Genomic DNA, 16,996 nt, shown 5'->3' on the forward strand with positions numbered 1-16,996 from the left:
ATCCCTGGGGGAAATTATTTTTTGTTACAGTGCTCCATTTTAAACCAACATTAAGACAAGACAGACAATACACTAACTAAGAATAGTACAATATATACATATATATACATACATACATACATAAGTCACTTATAAATAAATATTTGGAAAAGAAACATGTGTAGTTGTAGCAGCAAACAGTGTGTTAAGTGGATGCGTTGTACAGGGAGATGGCCACAGGCAGGAATGATTTCCTGTGTCGTTCAGTGGTGCTTTTCGGTAATCTCAGTCTCTCACTGAACGAGCTCCTGTGACTGACCAACATGTCATGGAGTGGGTGGGAGGTGTTATCCAACATTGTCTTTATCTTGGACAGCATTCGCCTCTCCGACACCACCTTGAGGGAGTCCAGCTCCATCCCCACAACATTGCTGGCCTTACGGATCAGTTTATTAAGTCTGTTGGCATCTGCGACCCTCAGCCTGCTCCCCCAGCATGCAACAGCATAGAGGATCGCACTGGCCACAACAGACTCATAGAAAATCCTCAGCATTTTCTGGCAGATGTTGAAGGACCTCAGTCGCCTCAAAAAATAGAGACGACTCTGGCCCTTCCTGTAAAGTGCTGTGGTGTTTTTAGCCCAGTCCAGTTTATTGTCAATGTGTACTCCAAGGTATTTATAGTCCTCCACAATGTCAACACTGAACCCCTGGATTGAAACAGGGGTCAAGTGTTTCCTGGTCTTCCTGAAGTCCACGATCAGTTCCTTGGTCTTTGCCACGTTGAGCTGCAGATGATTCTGCTCACACCACGTGACAAAGGAGTCGACCACAGCCCGGTACTCTGTCTCATCATCCCTGCTGATGCATCCAACCACCGCAGAGTCATCAGAAAACTTCTGAAGATGGCAGGTCTCTGTGCAGTGGCTGAAGTCTGTGGTGTAGAGGGTGAAGAGGAAGGGGGAGAGGACAGTCCCCTGTGGTGCCCCTGTGTTGCTAATCACCTTGTCAGACACACACTGTGGGAGACGTACATATTGTGGTCTTCCTGTCAGGTAATCAACAATCCAGGACACCAGAGAAGCATCCACCTGCATCGCTGCTAACTTATCACCCAGGAGGGTCGGCCTGATGGTGTTGAAAGCACTGGAAAAGTCAAAAAACATGACCCTCACAGTGCTCGCCGGCTGGTCCAGATGGGTGTAGACACGATTGAGCAGGTAGATGATGGCGTCCTCTGTTCCGAGACGAGGCTGATAAGCGAACTGAAGGGGATCCAGATGTGGTCTTACTATGGGTCGCAGCTGGTCCAGGATGAGCCTTTCCAGGGTCTTCATGATGTGGGAGGTCAGTGCCACGGGCCTGTAATCCTGGGGGCCACTGGGACGAGGCGTCTTTGGTACAGGGACGAGGCATGATGTCTTCCACATCACCGGGACCCTCTGCAGACTCAGACTCAGCATAAACAGTTTATGAAAGACTCCACACAGCTGGGGGGCACAGGTCTTGAGGACAAGGGGACTCACTCCGTCTGGTCCAGCAGACTTGCCTGAGTGAAGTCTCCTCATTTGCATCTCAACCTGGTATTGAGTGAAGGTGATGGGTGGGGGAGGGGTGTCAGGAATCTCACAGGAGGCAACATGTGAAGAGAGAGGCTGGCACAGTGGTGTGGCTCTGGATTCCAGGCTGACTGCAGGTGAGGTTGTGGGGGGTGGGAGCAGACACTGTGGTGTCGAATCTATTGAAAAACAGATTCAACTCGTCGGCTCTATTCTCACCTCCCTCAGCTCCCCTGCTGTTGGTTGGCCTGAATCCAGTGATGGTCTTCATGCCCCTCCACACCTCTCTCATGCTGTTCTGCTGGAGTTTCCACTCCAGCTTCCTCCTGTAATTGTCCTTAGCCTCTCTGATCTTGTCCTTTAGTAACACCTGGATCTTCCTCACCTCCTCTTTGTTGCCCCCTCTGAAAGCCCTCTTCTTGTTGTTGAGGAGGGCTTTGATGTCCTTAGTCACCCACGGCTTGTTATTTGGGTAACAATGAACAGTCTGAGCTGGAACAATGGAGTCGGTGCAGAAAGTTATGTAGCCTGTGATACACTCAGTAAGCCCATTGATGTCCTCGGCGTGAGGCTCACAGAGTGTTTCCCAGTCGGTCACCTCGAAACAGCCCTGTAGTTCCGCTATTGCCTCCTCTGACCACCTCCTAACAGTCCTGGTGGTCACAGGTTCCCTCCTCACAATTGACACATAGCGGGGGGGTGAGGTGAATCAGGTTATGATCTGACCTACCAAGTGGGGGGAGGGAGGAGGAGCTGTATGCATCCTTGACGTTAGCATACAGTAGTCTAAAGTTTTCTCTCCCCTGGTGGGACAGTCCACATATTGTTTGAATGTTGGTAGTGTATTGTCCAGTGATACATGGTTGAAGTCACCCGAGATCACAATAAAGGCACTCGGGTGCTGAGTCTGTAGCCGAGCTATGGCAGCTTGGATAGTGTCACATGCAGCTGTGGGGTTAGCAGAGGGGGGTACATAAACAGCCACCAAGATGACGTGAGAGAATTCCCTGGGTAAATAATACGGCCTGAGTCCAACAGCACACAGTTCAGTGTCCGGGCAACAAATCCTTTCTTTGATTGTTATGTTGGCAGGGTTACACCACCGGTTGTTAACTACAACAGCAAGCCCACCTCCTTTACGCTTACCGCTAGCGATGCTGTCCCTGTCCGCCCGAACAGTGTGGAAGCCTTCCACGGAAGCATTCTCATCGGGAATGACCTGGTGCAGCCATGATTCGGTGAAACACATCAGGCTACACTCTCGGTATTCCCTCTGACTCCGTACCAGTGCTGAGAGCTCGTCGATTTTAATTGCCAACGATCGCACATTTCCCATCACGATAGACGGCAGACACGGTTTAAACCTCCTCCTCGCTTCGAGCCTCCGCTGTCTCACCGTCACCTTTTTTTTTCTCTTCTGTCCTTGACCTCTGCATCCCCGATGTGTTTTCCTCCAAATTTCAGCTGGTACTTCTGCGGGCCTGGCCAGCGAGCCGGCCGGCATCAGGGCGATCAGCTGATCTCTGGAGTAAACAGTCCGTGCGTGTAGGAGATGTGCCGCGGTCCCATTCCATGATAAAAGTAACAGTTCCACGGCCACCAGAAGAACAAAAACTCTCTCAATCCACATGATTGAGTAAGAGATAGAAAACGGAGGAAAATACAAGTCAGAAAAAAAAAAAGAATACGTAAGAAAAAAGAGCTAAACTAAGAAAAAAGCAGGAGCGACTGTAACAGGCTGCACGCTGGTTGGCGCATGCGCACAAGTAGACTCTGTGCATTATTATAAATCCTCAAGTGATAATCCCCCCTTGGACTGTCTTGGTGCAAAACCAAGACATAAATCATGTCTCCTGGAAGGGGGAGGACGTATCACGGGCAGAGCACAGCGAGCTGAAATCTCTGAAACCGACTGGCCTTCACTTCCTACGAGACAGAGAAGCTCTTCTACCCCTGTATACGAGAGGAAACAGGACTGGACAACCGTGAATAGGAAGGTTAACAACAAACCTCCAAAACAACTGAATGTGAAACTGCACAACAGATTTGCTCCACTATCAAAGGACCCTGGATCTATATCGGACAACCATCCATCTAAAAGAAGCGAAGTAAGGTCTGAAAATCTATTGAAAAGTAAAAGACCACAGGGAAAGCTAAAGGCTAGGCCTGAAACTCTGATTGTGGGTGACTCTGCCATAAAGGATGTACAAAGGATGTGCGGTAAGAACACTAAAGTCCTCTGCTTTCCTAAGGATATGGTCAACAACCTGAAGGAGAGAATTCTTCAAATTGCAGATGAATATCCAACTGTGACAAACATTGTTCTGCATACAGGGTCAAACGATGTGTCCAAACAACAGTCGGAGGTTCTGAAACGGGACTTTACTGGATTACTAAATACTGTAAACTCTCTGAATGCAGCTGTATTCATCAGTGGACCTGTACCGCCGGTCAGAGGAGGAGACGAGAGATTCAGCAGGTTTTTTACACTGAATAAATGGCTTATATCAGCATGTACTGACCACTCGGTGCATTTTATCAAAAACTTTAATATTTTTTGGGAACGCAGGAATCTGTTTAAAGCAAATGGATTTAATTTTGACAAGTCAGTGTCAGGGCTCTGTGTGCGGGCAGGCGGAGGGGGATCCAAACGCAGGACTCAGACACAAACGTGAAACTCAAAATCCTCAGCTTTATTGCTGGTACGAAAACAAAACCTGAAGTGAACACGGAATATGAAGAACAGAAACACACAGGCATGATCTGAGGGTACGACGCGACACTGACACAGAGAAACACAGGGCTTAAATACACAGATGGCAGTAATCAAGGGATGAGAGACAGGAGGGCAACACGGCTGGGAGGAATCAGGGCTGACGGGACAGGGGAAACGTAAACTGAACACACTCACATCAGACAGAGACCTTCACAATGAAACAGGAAACTAACAGACAGAGAACCAGACAGGACACTGAACTTGGCAGGCGGACTCATTAGTAGACACAATAACACCATGGACAGACAGAGGGAACACAGAGAAGTGGGAGCAGGCAAGCAAAGAACAGAAACCTAACAAATGGCAAAATCACAACAGAATACACACTCGGAATGAACAAAAGCATAAGGAAACACAAAACACTGAGTCCTCAGACTCAGGACCATGACAGTCAGGGGTGAAACTGTTCACCTCCAACTTGTTTTATTCCATACGTCATCCATCTGTGCTTGGTGCCAAGGCTGAGATAAACGAGGAGTTATCTCATAAAGAGGAACAAACAGTACTCCAAGAACAGACAAAGCCCAGCAGAAACCTTGAGGAGGAGCTCCATTTGCCCCCACCCGGGAAGATCCTCAGAAAGGAGAGACATCTGAGGCAAGAAGAGGGGTCCCTATTTGCCTCCAACTCTCTCAACAACACCAACGACCAGGACCAGGGACCACGATCTTCCCCAGTCCCCCAAACCCCTGACAGGCCATCGCCCTCCTCCCCCTCCCTTTCTCCCTCCTCCCCACACCTGAAATTCACTGAGGAGATGCTGGAGCGGGTCAATGCTGATCTCCAAGAGCCTGAGCATTTCAAACATTACTGTGTCTGATATGGGCCTGTCTGATCATTACTGTGTTTTCTTTGAAAGTAAAATCTCAGCCCACACAAATATATCAACAGCAGTGATCACAAAACGGTGTATAACTGACAACAGTAGTGCAATTTTTAACCAGGTCTTCCCATTAACACCTGACCTGCCCAGAGGTTCAGTCAATGAGCTCGTCAATAGCTTCATTGCAAAAATGTTAAATGTAATGGATACTATTTCTCCCATTAAGGTGAAGGTTATCTCTGGAAGGAAAAAGTCTCCATGGAGAAACTCCACACTAGTGAAAAATGAAAAAAGAGAGTGTAGGAAAGCTGAGCGCAGATGGAGAAAAACAAACCTCCAGGTTCACTATAACATCTATAAAGAGAAACTTCACAATTATAATTTACAACTGAGGAGTGCAAGGAGGTCCTACTTCTCTGACATCATCACTAAAAACAGCCATAATGCTCGGGTCTTATTTTCCACAGTTGACAGACTAACAAACCCTCCTGTGTCAGTGGCAGCTGAACTTCATTCAACCATGGCCTGCAATGACTTTGCCAAATTCTTCACAGAAAAAATCCAAAAAATTAGACAAGCAATTGGTACATCAACAGCAGATCCAGGATATGTACTGTGTCCACCAAAAAACTGTTTAAACACCATGAAACAGTTTCACCCTATTAACAGCAAAGACCTGGAGGACATCTTAGGTCAACTGAACTCCTCCTCTTGCTGTTTAGATGTCCTGCCAACAAGTTTTTTCAAAAAGGTCTCAAAGACTTTAGAGTCAGACCTATTACAGATCGTCAACTTTTCTTTATTATCAGGTGTGTTTCCAGAATCACTAAAAACTGCTGTAATCAAACCTATACTGAAAAAGGACAATCTTGACAAGACACAAATGAACAACTACAGGCCGATCTCAAATCTCCCATTTTTAAGTAAGATCATTGAAAAAGCAGTTTCTCAACCGCTCAGTTACTTCTTAAAACAGAAAAACTGCTATGATGCCTTCCAGTCAGGTTTTAGACAGAACCACAGCACTGAAACCGCTCTGACCAAAGTGTTCAATGACATATGTCTGAATACAGACAGTGGAAAAATGTCAGTCCTAGTTTTACTGGATCTCAGTGCAGCATTTGATACAGTTGACCACAACATATTACTCAAATGACTGGAGAACTGGACAGGTCTTTCAGGAACTGTACTAAACTGGTTCAAGACATACTTAGAAAACAGGAAATACTTTGTATCAATAGGTAACTTCACATATGAGCAGACAAGTATCACATGTGGAGTTCCCCAAGGTTCCATCTTGGGACCCCTTCTGTTTAACATTTACATGCTCCCACTGGCACAGATTATAAAGAACAACAAAATAAACTACCACAGCTATGCAGATGACACACAAATATATATCACAATGTCACCAGGAGACCAAGGTCCTGTACAGGCTCTTGGTAAATGCATTGAGGAAATTAATGACTGGTTGTGCCACAATTTTCTGCAGCTAAACAAAAACAAAACTGAGGTAATACTCTTTGGCGCCAAAGAAAAACGATTACAGGTCACCAGAGAACTTCAATCTATACATCTAAAAACCACAAACCAGGAGAGAAATTTGGGTGTAGTGATGGATGCAGACCTAAACTTAGAAAAACACATTAAGACAATAACAAAGTCAGCTTACTATCACCTCAAGAATATTTCAAGGATAAAAGATCTGATGTCTCAAAAGGACCTGGAAAAACTAGTCCATGCATTCATCTTTAGTAGGCTTGATTACTGTAACAGCATCTTTACAGGTCTACCTAAAAAATCAGTCAGACAACTACAGCTCATTCAGAACTCTGCTGCTCGAGTCCTCACTAAGACCAAAAAAGTGGACCACATCAGTCCAGCTCTGAGGTCTTTACACTGGCTGCCTGTCCGTCAGAGGATAGACTTTAAAGTTCTAATGCTGGTCTATAAAGCTCTGAATGGTTTAGGACCAAAATACATCAGTGACCTCCTGACCCAGTATGAACCTTCCAGATCCCTCAGGTCATCTGGATCCGGTCTTTTATCAGTTCCCAGAGTCAGAACCAGACACGGAGAAGCTGCATTCAGCTTTTATGCTCCTTATATCTGGAACAAACTCCCAGAAAGCCTCAGATCAGCTGAAACACTCAGTTTATTTAAATCCAGGTTGAAGACTCACCTGTACTCAGCTGCATTTGAATAAAACACCAAATCCACACTTTCAAGCTTAAATTTCAAAACTTACATTAACTACTGATTTTATCTACTGTTCTGATTTTATCTGTTTTGATTTTATATACTGTTTTGTTTGTTTGTTTGTTTGTTTGTTAATTAGTTAGTTTGTTTATTTGCTTGTTTTAATCAATTTTAAATCATGCTTTTTATTTGTTTTTGTTTCTAATGTCTTTGTAAAGCACTTTGAATCACCTTGTTGTTGAATTGTGCTATACAAATAAACTTGCCTTACCTTGCCTTGCCTAGAGTGTGTGAGGGATGTGAATGAGGATGATCAAGATCTGATGATAGCAGATAAAAACAGGCTGCAGATACTTTGAGCCATACAGGGCACACAGTGTGTGTACAGAACAGCTGAAATCATTATGGAGGCCTCACTGGGATATGGAAGCATCACAGTACAGCTTCAGTGAAGCATTAAAGTCTCTGATATGAGATGAGAAATGAAGCAGCCAGAGCTTTTTCATGAGTGGAAATCCACTGTGACTGTGAGCTGCTGCTACAGCCTCCAGATTAGCCAGCAGCTCATCCTGCTCAACATTTTCTCACCATCTTTAATGGAAGTGTGATGTTTTCAGCTGGAGTGATGGTCAGGGTGGCCTCCCTCTCCTCTTCTTCTCCTCTTCCTCTTTCATTTGTAAAGCCACTTCTGCTGCTTTCATTCATTTGGAAGTCCTGTAGCTGAGTTTGGGAGAGACTAACAGCCTCGGCAGCAGAGGGGAGAAAGGCTGTAACACCACCACTTTACTCTGTTCTACCTGTCACATCATTTTATCAGGAAACAAATATGCTCATGTTTTTACTATGTTTGTCTTGAAGATGTAAGAAGATCACATGGTGCTTTTTATTATTGTGTTGGTTTGTTTCCTGTCTCTTGGATGGAGCCCAGCTGTGCGTGGCCCCTGGGCCTGTGGTCAGAGTGTGTGCTGGATAATCCGGCCCAGGATGAGGCCAAACTGACATGGGATGAAATGTCTGTCACATAATTGAGCTTAGTGTAGTTTCATTTCTGCACAATTTAAAAACAACCGAAACTTTGTTCTGTCTTTTCTATGTTATACTGTAGACTTTCTTTGATACTGTGTCCAAAAGGAGCAGCTTTTACTTTGAAGGGGAGGCGTCTCTGTTTCCTCTTCAGGTTGGATGATGGAAGCAAATGAGTGTGTGATGTTCTTTCAGTGTTGTACTTTGTAGACGCTCCCTGAGCACTGGTCTCACAGCCAGCTGCACATAGAGACCTGTGTTGTTAGTCCAGGTCAGAAGATGACTTGTTGGAATGAAAATGAGCTTGCAGTTTGTCTGCTTTAATAATGTGACTGGAAAAAGGTGTTGGACTTCAAATATGTCCATTTCTTTCACACTTCACCTTTAAAAGTGAAGCCTTGTGGTTCCTGGAAGGAAAAACACGACTTTTTCAAGTCTTTGTCCTGTTTTTATGATAAATGTACGACTTTAATGTGAAACATTCAGAGTTTTTTCTTTTGTTGTGTTTGTTTGAAGCTGCTTCCTGTTGGCTTCAGCTGTTTGGAGTTTCCATTTTCTAAACTTCTACATTCTGAATTTTCTTCAGCTCTGAACAGATGATGAAACACTGAATGATTTCAAGCTCACACTTTGTCTAATAAACTTACATCTTTCATTCTTTGTACAGATTGAGGGACTGTGGTTTGTCAGAGATCAGCTGTGATTATCTGGCAGCAGCACTGAAGTCCAACCCCTCCCATCTCAGACAGCTGGACCTGAGCTACAACTACAAGCTGCAGGATTCAGGAGTGAAGCATCTGTGTGGTTTCCTGGAGAGTCCAGGATGTGGACTTGAAACTCTGAGGTCAGTCAGCATGTTTTAGTTGTGCTGAGATGAATATGATGTGAAAGTTGTGCTGACACTAAACTGCAGACATCAGGCTGATATTATACTGATCCACACTGAGGATCTTCATGGTAAAGTCTGTTTTCTTCTTCTCTGGTTTAGTCCATTGACTGCAGCAGAACAATGTTCACATTTCAAACAGTGAGACTCAACGTATGGCCCGCGGCCCACACACGGCCTGCCCACCTTTCCTGATTCAGAGAGAGGGGACCCTGATTAACTGTGTAGTGTTCTTCCTCACAGTTCTAAGTATCAAACACAACAATGAATAATCCACAGCTGACTGTCTTTAGCAGGTCAAAGGTCACGGCACACAGCAGACAGTGGGAAATATTATAATTCTGATCATTTATCAGCACATATCCATATGTATAAAAACAAAGCTGACACTGTGAGACTTGATCAGAGGTGTGATCATCACAGCAGAGGCCTTTGTGTCAAAGTCACTGAGGATCAAACAGAAACACATGAAGCAGATTTTCCTGTTCTGGCTTTTTATAGCAGATAACCTTCAAAATATTCTGCAGTCCATCAAAAACTGAAGCAAACCATGAATCAACATGTGAACATGACCTGATGCTGCTGAAGGGAAGCAAAGTTACAGAGGTTTGATTACAGACACAGCTGAGAGTTTGTAATCTGTCATCATTTTAAAAGGTTTAAATTTCTTCAGTATTGAACAGCAGAAATGAGGCTTTGTTTTCGGAGGCCGACAGCAGTGAACACAACAGCAGACTGGTGCGTAATAAGCAGTGAATAATGCAGGAAACAGATTTTTGAAGGTAAACTGTTCTTGAAATACACTGAGAGAGAGAGAGCTGTGCAGGAAGTAAACGTCAAAGTCAGAGAGAATTCATGACGATGTTCATCAAACGTAAAGCGTAGTTTGGATCTTCTTCTGCTGCTGGTTCACTCAGTTTTGGTTGGAGACAGATGAAACCTGCAGCTTCAGGATCTGTGAGCTGTCCACTTTCAGCCCCGACGGCGTGTCCGTGTACGTGCCGTCGAGTGAACGATCCACGCTCTGTGTTTCCATCTTTGTGTGTTTAGCTGCTCTCATTTACTGTTTTATCTGTTTGCTTGTTGTTGAAATACTTTTGGGAGCTGAGATTCTGGCAAAATACATTTATATTAAAAATCGATTCAGGATTGAATGAATCAACATCGCTTTATTCAAATTAAAACCATTTAAATAGGAAAATCCATTTTTTTTACAGCCGCCTCTAATGCTGGGTAATGTCAGCTGGTCCATGTGCAGCTGGCTGTGAGGCTCAGGGAGCGTCTACAAAGTGCAACACTGAAAGAACATCATCCATAAATATTGAGTAATAACTGGACTCTCATACAGCGAGACTCAAATGCCTTTAAACATCAGCTTATCCTGCTGATCCAAGTCCAACACTGAGTTTGTAAAAACATGTTTGTCAATCATTTTGTTTGGTTTCTGAGGAAAATGATTCAATAACTTGCTGCTAATACACAACATTTCATATTTCCTCATAACCCTCTTTTGTCTGACCATTTGACCCCGTTTGAATTTGCAATAAAGGATCCACAGAGTTTGGTGACAATAATGACAGTAGATGTTTGTGTGAAAGTGCTGGAAGCAAATGAGTGTGTGATGTTCTTTCAGTGTTGCACTTTGTAGACGCTCCCTGTAAGAGGCAAGTCAATGTTTATTTTTTTCCTTTTTGTTTTGGTGGCACAGGTGTATAGCTTTACCTGCGTCTCAGGTGATGGTATGTGGGTGTGGTCACAGTCTATTTACCTGATGTCGGTGTTCGCAGCAGGTGTGTTGGGTGAGTGGTTTGTGGGCAAACTTTTCTGTTGAGCGTCATTTTTTGGCACACCAGTTAATCCTTGCGCTAGTTGTAAATTGAAAGCCCAAATGTTTGTTCTTTTGTTCTTAAAATAAATGCGCAAAGTACAAGTACGACTCATTATGGATTATTGGAGGCACGTCACAGAGACACAACCAACTCAGCCGGCCGCGGCTTTATTTACGGATGAAAGTCGCAACATTTAGTCAACAGAAATCTTGTCTTTTATTGCACGCATTGAAACAATGGGGAGGATTTTTGGATGTGCGTTTTGGAGTCACAGAGCTTACAGATGAGTGGACGCAGTTCTCAAATGAGTAATTGGAAACGGCACCGTCACACTGGCATGTTGGAACGCAGCGCAACAGACACTTCAGAAGCGGATTCACTCTCTGTATTATTGGATGTTTTGAACACAGTTTGTAAGTGTCATCGCTTGTCCATTGGGGACATTGGTTTGATCTGCCTTGTGTGCGTGCGTGTGCTTGATTTGGCAAGCTGGAGGACTCTGCTCTGGTTTTGACAGCCTGTGACGCTGCTGCGCAATGGTTTACACGGAAGAAAAGTATTGGCTGTGATCTATCTTTGAAGCTGTGGAATATAATGTTGTTTTGATGCATGTGAAAAAGTGACGATGAGTGAAATAAAAGAAGCCGAACATGAACTGGAAGAAAAAAAGATCTGCAAAACTGACGGCTAAAGCGCTTGCTTTTAAAATGGAAACTTTGCAGAAAGAGCGAAAAGCTCATGTTAACAAGATTAAGGGTTAATTCGGGATATTAAAGAATTGATGAACAAGGATGACAATGCAAAAGCTGTGCTGCTTAACTTGGAAAAACTGAATGATTTGTATAAAAATGCCAAAGCTGTACATGATGCATTCATTTTATTGATTCCTAAAGATGAACAAGATGCTCATATTGACTGGTTTGGACGCATAACAAAATGTAATGATGATTTTGTTGAAGATGTGAAACGGTGGCTTCTTGAAGCTGGAAGACCTTTTATGGAAAAAGACAATGAAGCTGAGAAAGTGCCTACTGCTGTTACTTTGGATGTGGCCGTTTCTGCTGAGACTGTTTTATCAAAGGAGACGGTTTCTTCCACAAATGATAAACATAACATCTTAACATCTCCAAAGCAGGTTAAAACAAATTCTGACATACAAGATGAAATACAGCCAGGTGACAGTGTTTCAAACGTAGGAAGCAAAAAGAGTAAAATCAGTTCTTCAAGCTCAAACTCCAGAGCCTCAAGCACAACATCAGCACGAATAATGGCTGAAGCTGAAGCAGCTGCTCTGATGGTAAGGCAAAAACTGCTTAAGGATAAACATGCCTTGGAGGAACATGAAGCACAGTTAAGGAGACAGCGGGAGCAACTGGAGCTGGAAACAAATATAGCTGCCACGGTTGCAAAAATGAAAGTACTGAAAGGCTCAAAAGGATACAGTATTAAAAGTAAACTATCAAAAATATCAGATGGTATGGAGTCATATTTTGAAAAGGGACAGAAGGTAACTCAAGTGTTGAATACTAGTCTGGATACTCCTGTACATGAAAGGCAACATGTGCATATCTTTAGGGAACATAATGTTGCAGACTCACAATCTCTCTTAACCACAGGCAGAGTTCCAATACAACCTCAGACTCTTTCTGAAGATCCCTTGACATATCAGTCAACATTAGAAATTCACATGAAAATAAACATGTACCTTCTCAAATTTCTAGTCATGAATGTGACAAAGTGGCTAGGACAGAATTAATTTGCCATTTGTCACTTGTATATATTGTTATTTTGTATTCTGTTATTTTACAGTCAGCCATAATGCTTTAATTTAGACATTGCTGGTGTAACTTCTCTTAACACACACTCTCCCGGGTTTTGTTTGTGGTAGCAGTAGTTACATTCTTTACATCCATGCATGTGTTTTAAAGCAAACACTACTAACCATCAGATCATCTGAATTCTCTTCTGTTTACAGGCACATGTCTGGTAAATTATGTTTCTTTATGTTGCTTTGGTTATACTTACCATGGTGTCCATGTTGTGCATTCAGGTCCTATATGTGAGACAGGTGTATGGGAAGGGCCGCCCACTACTTCCTGTTTATATAGGGTCATGAGGTCAATGATTGCATCACTGGGTGTAACCAAATGGTGGGTTTTTCATTTTGTATAATATTGTTTGTTTTCTTTAAAGTAGCCTTTTGAGTTATATTGTATGCAGTGTTTTACTTTACAAACCATTTAGTTGAGTAAATGAGTTTGTCAGTTTCATGCATGACTTTATTCCTGTTCTTTGTTTAGAATTGTATTATTTGGTTTGACCTATATTTTTTTTTCAATTGTAGGGACTAACGAGGTCAGGTGTGGGCAAAGTCTTGTATAAAGCCAGTGGGATTTTTGCATGCCTGATTGTTTGTTTTATGGTAAAAGGGAGATGCTAGCAATAAAATATGCTTAAAAGAACTTCAATCATCTGCTAATGCTATTTACTAGTGATGGCCAAATGAAGCTTTCCGAAGCACTGAAGCTTGTATTGAAAAACGGTTCATTACTCGAAGCTTTTCAACACAGTCCTCTCCGGTGACATCTGGTGGTGAAAATTTTGAAGAGCAGCTTGAATCTGCAAAATAAAACGGACTGCTCAATTATCACTGCTCACTCAAGAGTGGAGTTCTCTCTGATATTGGGCCACCGTTCCGTTGCTTTGAACATGTAATTGGTTTTGTTTTCTCGATTGGGGGGCTGAAAAAAATGTAATGCGTATTTGCGTAATACATTTTGATCAATAAACTTTCCCTATTTAAACATGGCGGCCTTTCTTTGCTCATAACTCCTTGATGTTGGTAAATACAATAAGTGAGCAATATATATAATATACATATGATAATGCACAGCACATTATGGAGTATGCCCCTGCTGTGAAGTCCTGCCTCCATCTACTTGTCGTTTAATCACTGGACAGCTGGACAGGTTCATACAAAATATTAGATTAGGCCAATTGTCCTATACATATTTTTGACCTAAGGGTGGGATTGATTGTGAACTGGAAAGGGAAAATGCTTAGGAAGCTGAGTACGGCTGCATCGTCACTGATTTGTAGAATCATTTTGATTCGATACAGGATCCGATTCAATTTGATTGGAATCTGGAAAGTTTTGCCTCAGTCAGAAATATTACAATTCTGATCATTTAACAGTATATATCCATAATTTCGTATCTATTAAAAGAAAGCTGACACATGTGAGACTCAATTAGAGATGTAAACAGAGAGTTATGAAACCTGCAGCTGCAGAAGCCAGCGGAAAAAAAAGAGGCAAACACAGCACGGACCCGACGACACACCAAAATCTGACTCTGACGCGTCGGGTCCGCGCTCTGTGTTTACGTTTGTATGCAGAATCCGTAAACCTGCTCCCAGTTACTGTTTTAGCTGTATGGTGTTTGACGACATGTTGTGAGGTTTAACCTGAGATGCTGGCGTTTCAGGCATAATAACGTTAATTTACAAATCGACACAGGATTGTAATGAATCAATATCACTTTATTTAATTTAGCATGGATTGTAATCAGAAAAGCGATAATCAAAACCCACCCCTAATCAAGAACTTGCAAAGTAAAAACATGCTCTATGTCAGGTAGCCCTTTTGTTATTTACATTTAAAAAGAGGATTAGTGTTACTGTGCGCTGGCTGAGTCTGTTTCTTTTCTTAGAAATAGTTTCTCCTGCCCTGGAGAAAATCCACTTGCATGGAACAGAAGAGGCTGTGGAGTGCAGGAACTACACTGCAAGTTGGTAGATATGCAGGTATTCCTGGGTCCTGCAGACTATCACCTAAATACAATAAACAAAATGATTTTCTAAACTGTGTAGCAATGTAATGTACGTATAGTGTCAAATACATTTTTGTAGTCTTCATTAGCTTTAATTCACATGGAAGTGTTCCTAAAGTCATATGCTGTAATGATATTTACATTATGAAAACATGATTTTGGACATTTCAAGTTTTTCACTTCGGCAGATAAAATGAATTGAGCAAAATCAACTCAAAATATTCCCACACGCCAGAACGTCCTCTCTTCCTCGCTGGCTCCATATCTGTCAGTGGAATGATCACCTCGTCGCTCTCTGTCACCATCAACACACTCCACGAATCCCTCTGATGATTCACTTCCTTATATCTGTTTGAATCAGGTACCGAAGCAGTTACGTGCGTAATGAAGCTTCGGACGTCACTGGTCACGTGACTTTTGCCAAACGAAGCAAGCCTCGACACAGTGCTTCTGAACCAGTGTGTTGTTTTTTTCGACACACGCTCCGGAGCGTCAGCTTCAAGCGGGCCATCACTACTATTTACTTATCACCTTCCTTGCTGCTTAAGTTATGCTACATCACAATGAAGAAGACCGTAACATCTTATCTGTCATGAGTAAGCAAAACGAACTCACTGCTTTATTAATCCAACAACATAGTCTTTCTTCATTACCTAAAAAGGAGATCCCAGTTTTTGATGGAGATCCACTTCAGTACCAGACTTTTATTAAATCGTTTGAACACAACATTGAAAGCAGAAATAAAAACCCTGGAGATTGTCTTTATTATTTGGAACAACACACAAAGGGTCAACCAAGAGAACTTGTAAGGAGTTGCCTACACATGACTTCAGAAGCAGGATTCAGAAAGGCAAAGTCTTTATTACGGCAGCATTGTGGTAATGAACATAAACTTGCCACGGCTTACATGAGCAAAGCACTTGCTTGGTCTTCAATAAAAGCAGAGGACACGAAAGCTCTTCATGCTTACACAATATTCCTAAGAGGCTGTTGCAATGCTATGGAAGATCTCAGTTATATGCAGGAGCTTGACATGCCTGCCAACATGTTAGCTATAACAAAGAAACTTCCGTACAGGCAGAGAGATAAGTGGAGAACTGCAGTCTGTGATTTCCATGAGAAGTGTAATCGACAAGCTACATTTAAGGATCTTGTGGAGTTTTTAGAAAAACAAGTGAAGATCGCATCTGACCCAGTGTTTGGGGACATCAAGGATATCTGCACGACAAACAGAGACACAAGAAAACTTAAGTCTCAAACTCACACAAGATTCAAAGAAAGTTCTTTTGCTACCTCTGTGATGGCATCTGAAAAAGAAAATAACAAAGTTAAGGAAAAGGAAAGAACAACACAAATGAGGAGTTGCTTGTTTTGCAATGGTGAACATACCTTAGAAAATTGTCAAGAGTTGGAAAGAAAAATGCAAAAAGACAAAATCACTTTTCTAAAAGAGAATGGAGTCTGTTTCGGATGTCTTTGTGAAGGTCACATTAGTAGAGACTGCAAAAAGCGCCTCAGGTGCAAGACGTGTGGCTTAAAGCATCCTCAAATGTTACACATCTATCAAAAGACAATGAGTAAAGAACAAGAATCAAAGGAACAAACTCAAAATCCTGCCATAGTCTCTATTCAGACCAGTGCTCTTACTGGGGCCGGTAAAGATGAATTCAAACTTTCAATCGTGCCTGTGAAAGTTAAGGCCAAGAAAGGAAATGTAACATTGAACACCTATGCATTTCTTGACCCAGGTCAGCTTTACTGCATCATTTTGTACAGTAAAGCTGATGAATGAGCTGAAAATGCATGGAAGAAGATCCAACATTCTGCTGAGAACTATGGGACAGAATAAGGTTGTTGAAACGGATATTATTGCAGATTTAGAAGTCGCTGGACTAGACGGAAATGAGTTTTGTGATCTTCCCATTCTTTATACTCAGTTCACTATGCCTGTCCATAAAGGAAACATTCCTCACCAGAACGATATAATCCGGTGGCCATATTTGAAGTCTGTACATCTGCCAGAAATTGACTCTGAAATTGATTTGCTAATTGGCTCGAATGTGCCAAAGGCTCTGGAACAACTGGATGTCATT

The 16,996-nt window shown here is 42.6% G+C and overlaps 1 protein-coding gene across 1 annotated transcript in view; it reads left to right on the forward strand.

Moving 5' to 3' along the window:
• The window catches only part of LOC309702568 (uncharacterized protein), a 1,257,380-nt gene that overhangs the window by 1,004,703 nt on the left and 235,681 nt on the right, over nucleotides 1-16,996 (forward strand). The window contains exon 30 of the mRNA XM_082527161.1: nucleotides 9,026-9,202. Within this exon, the coding sequence (XP_082383287.1) occupies nucleotides 9,026-9,202 (177 nt within the window). The remainder of the gene's footprint in view (nucleotides 1-9,025; nucleotides 9,203-16,996) is intronic.

This window comes from Aulonocara stuartgranti, assembly GCF_965226115.1.
Source record: "Aulonocara stuartgranti genome assembly, chromosome: 3".
NCBI lineage: Eukaryota > Metazoa > Chordata > Actinopteri > Cichliformes > Cichlidae > Aulonocara > Aulonocara stuartgranti.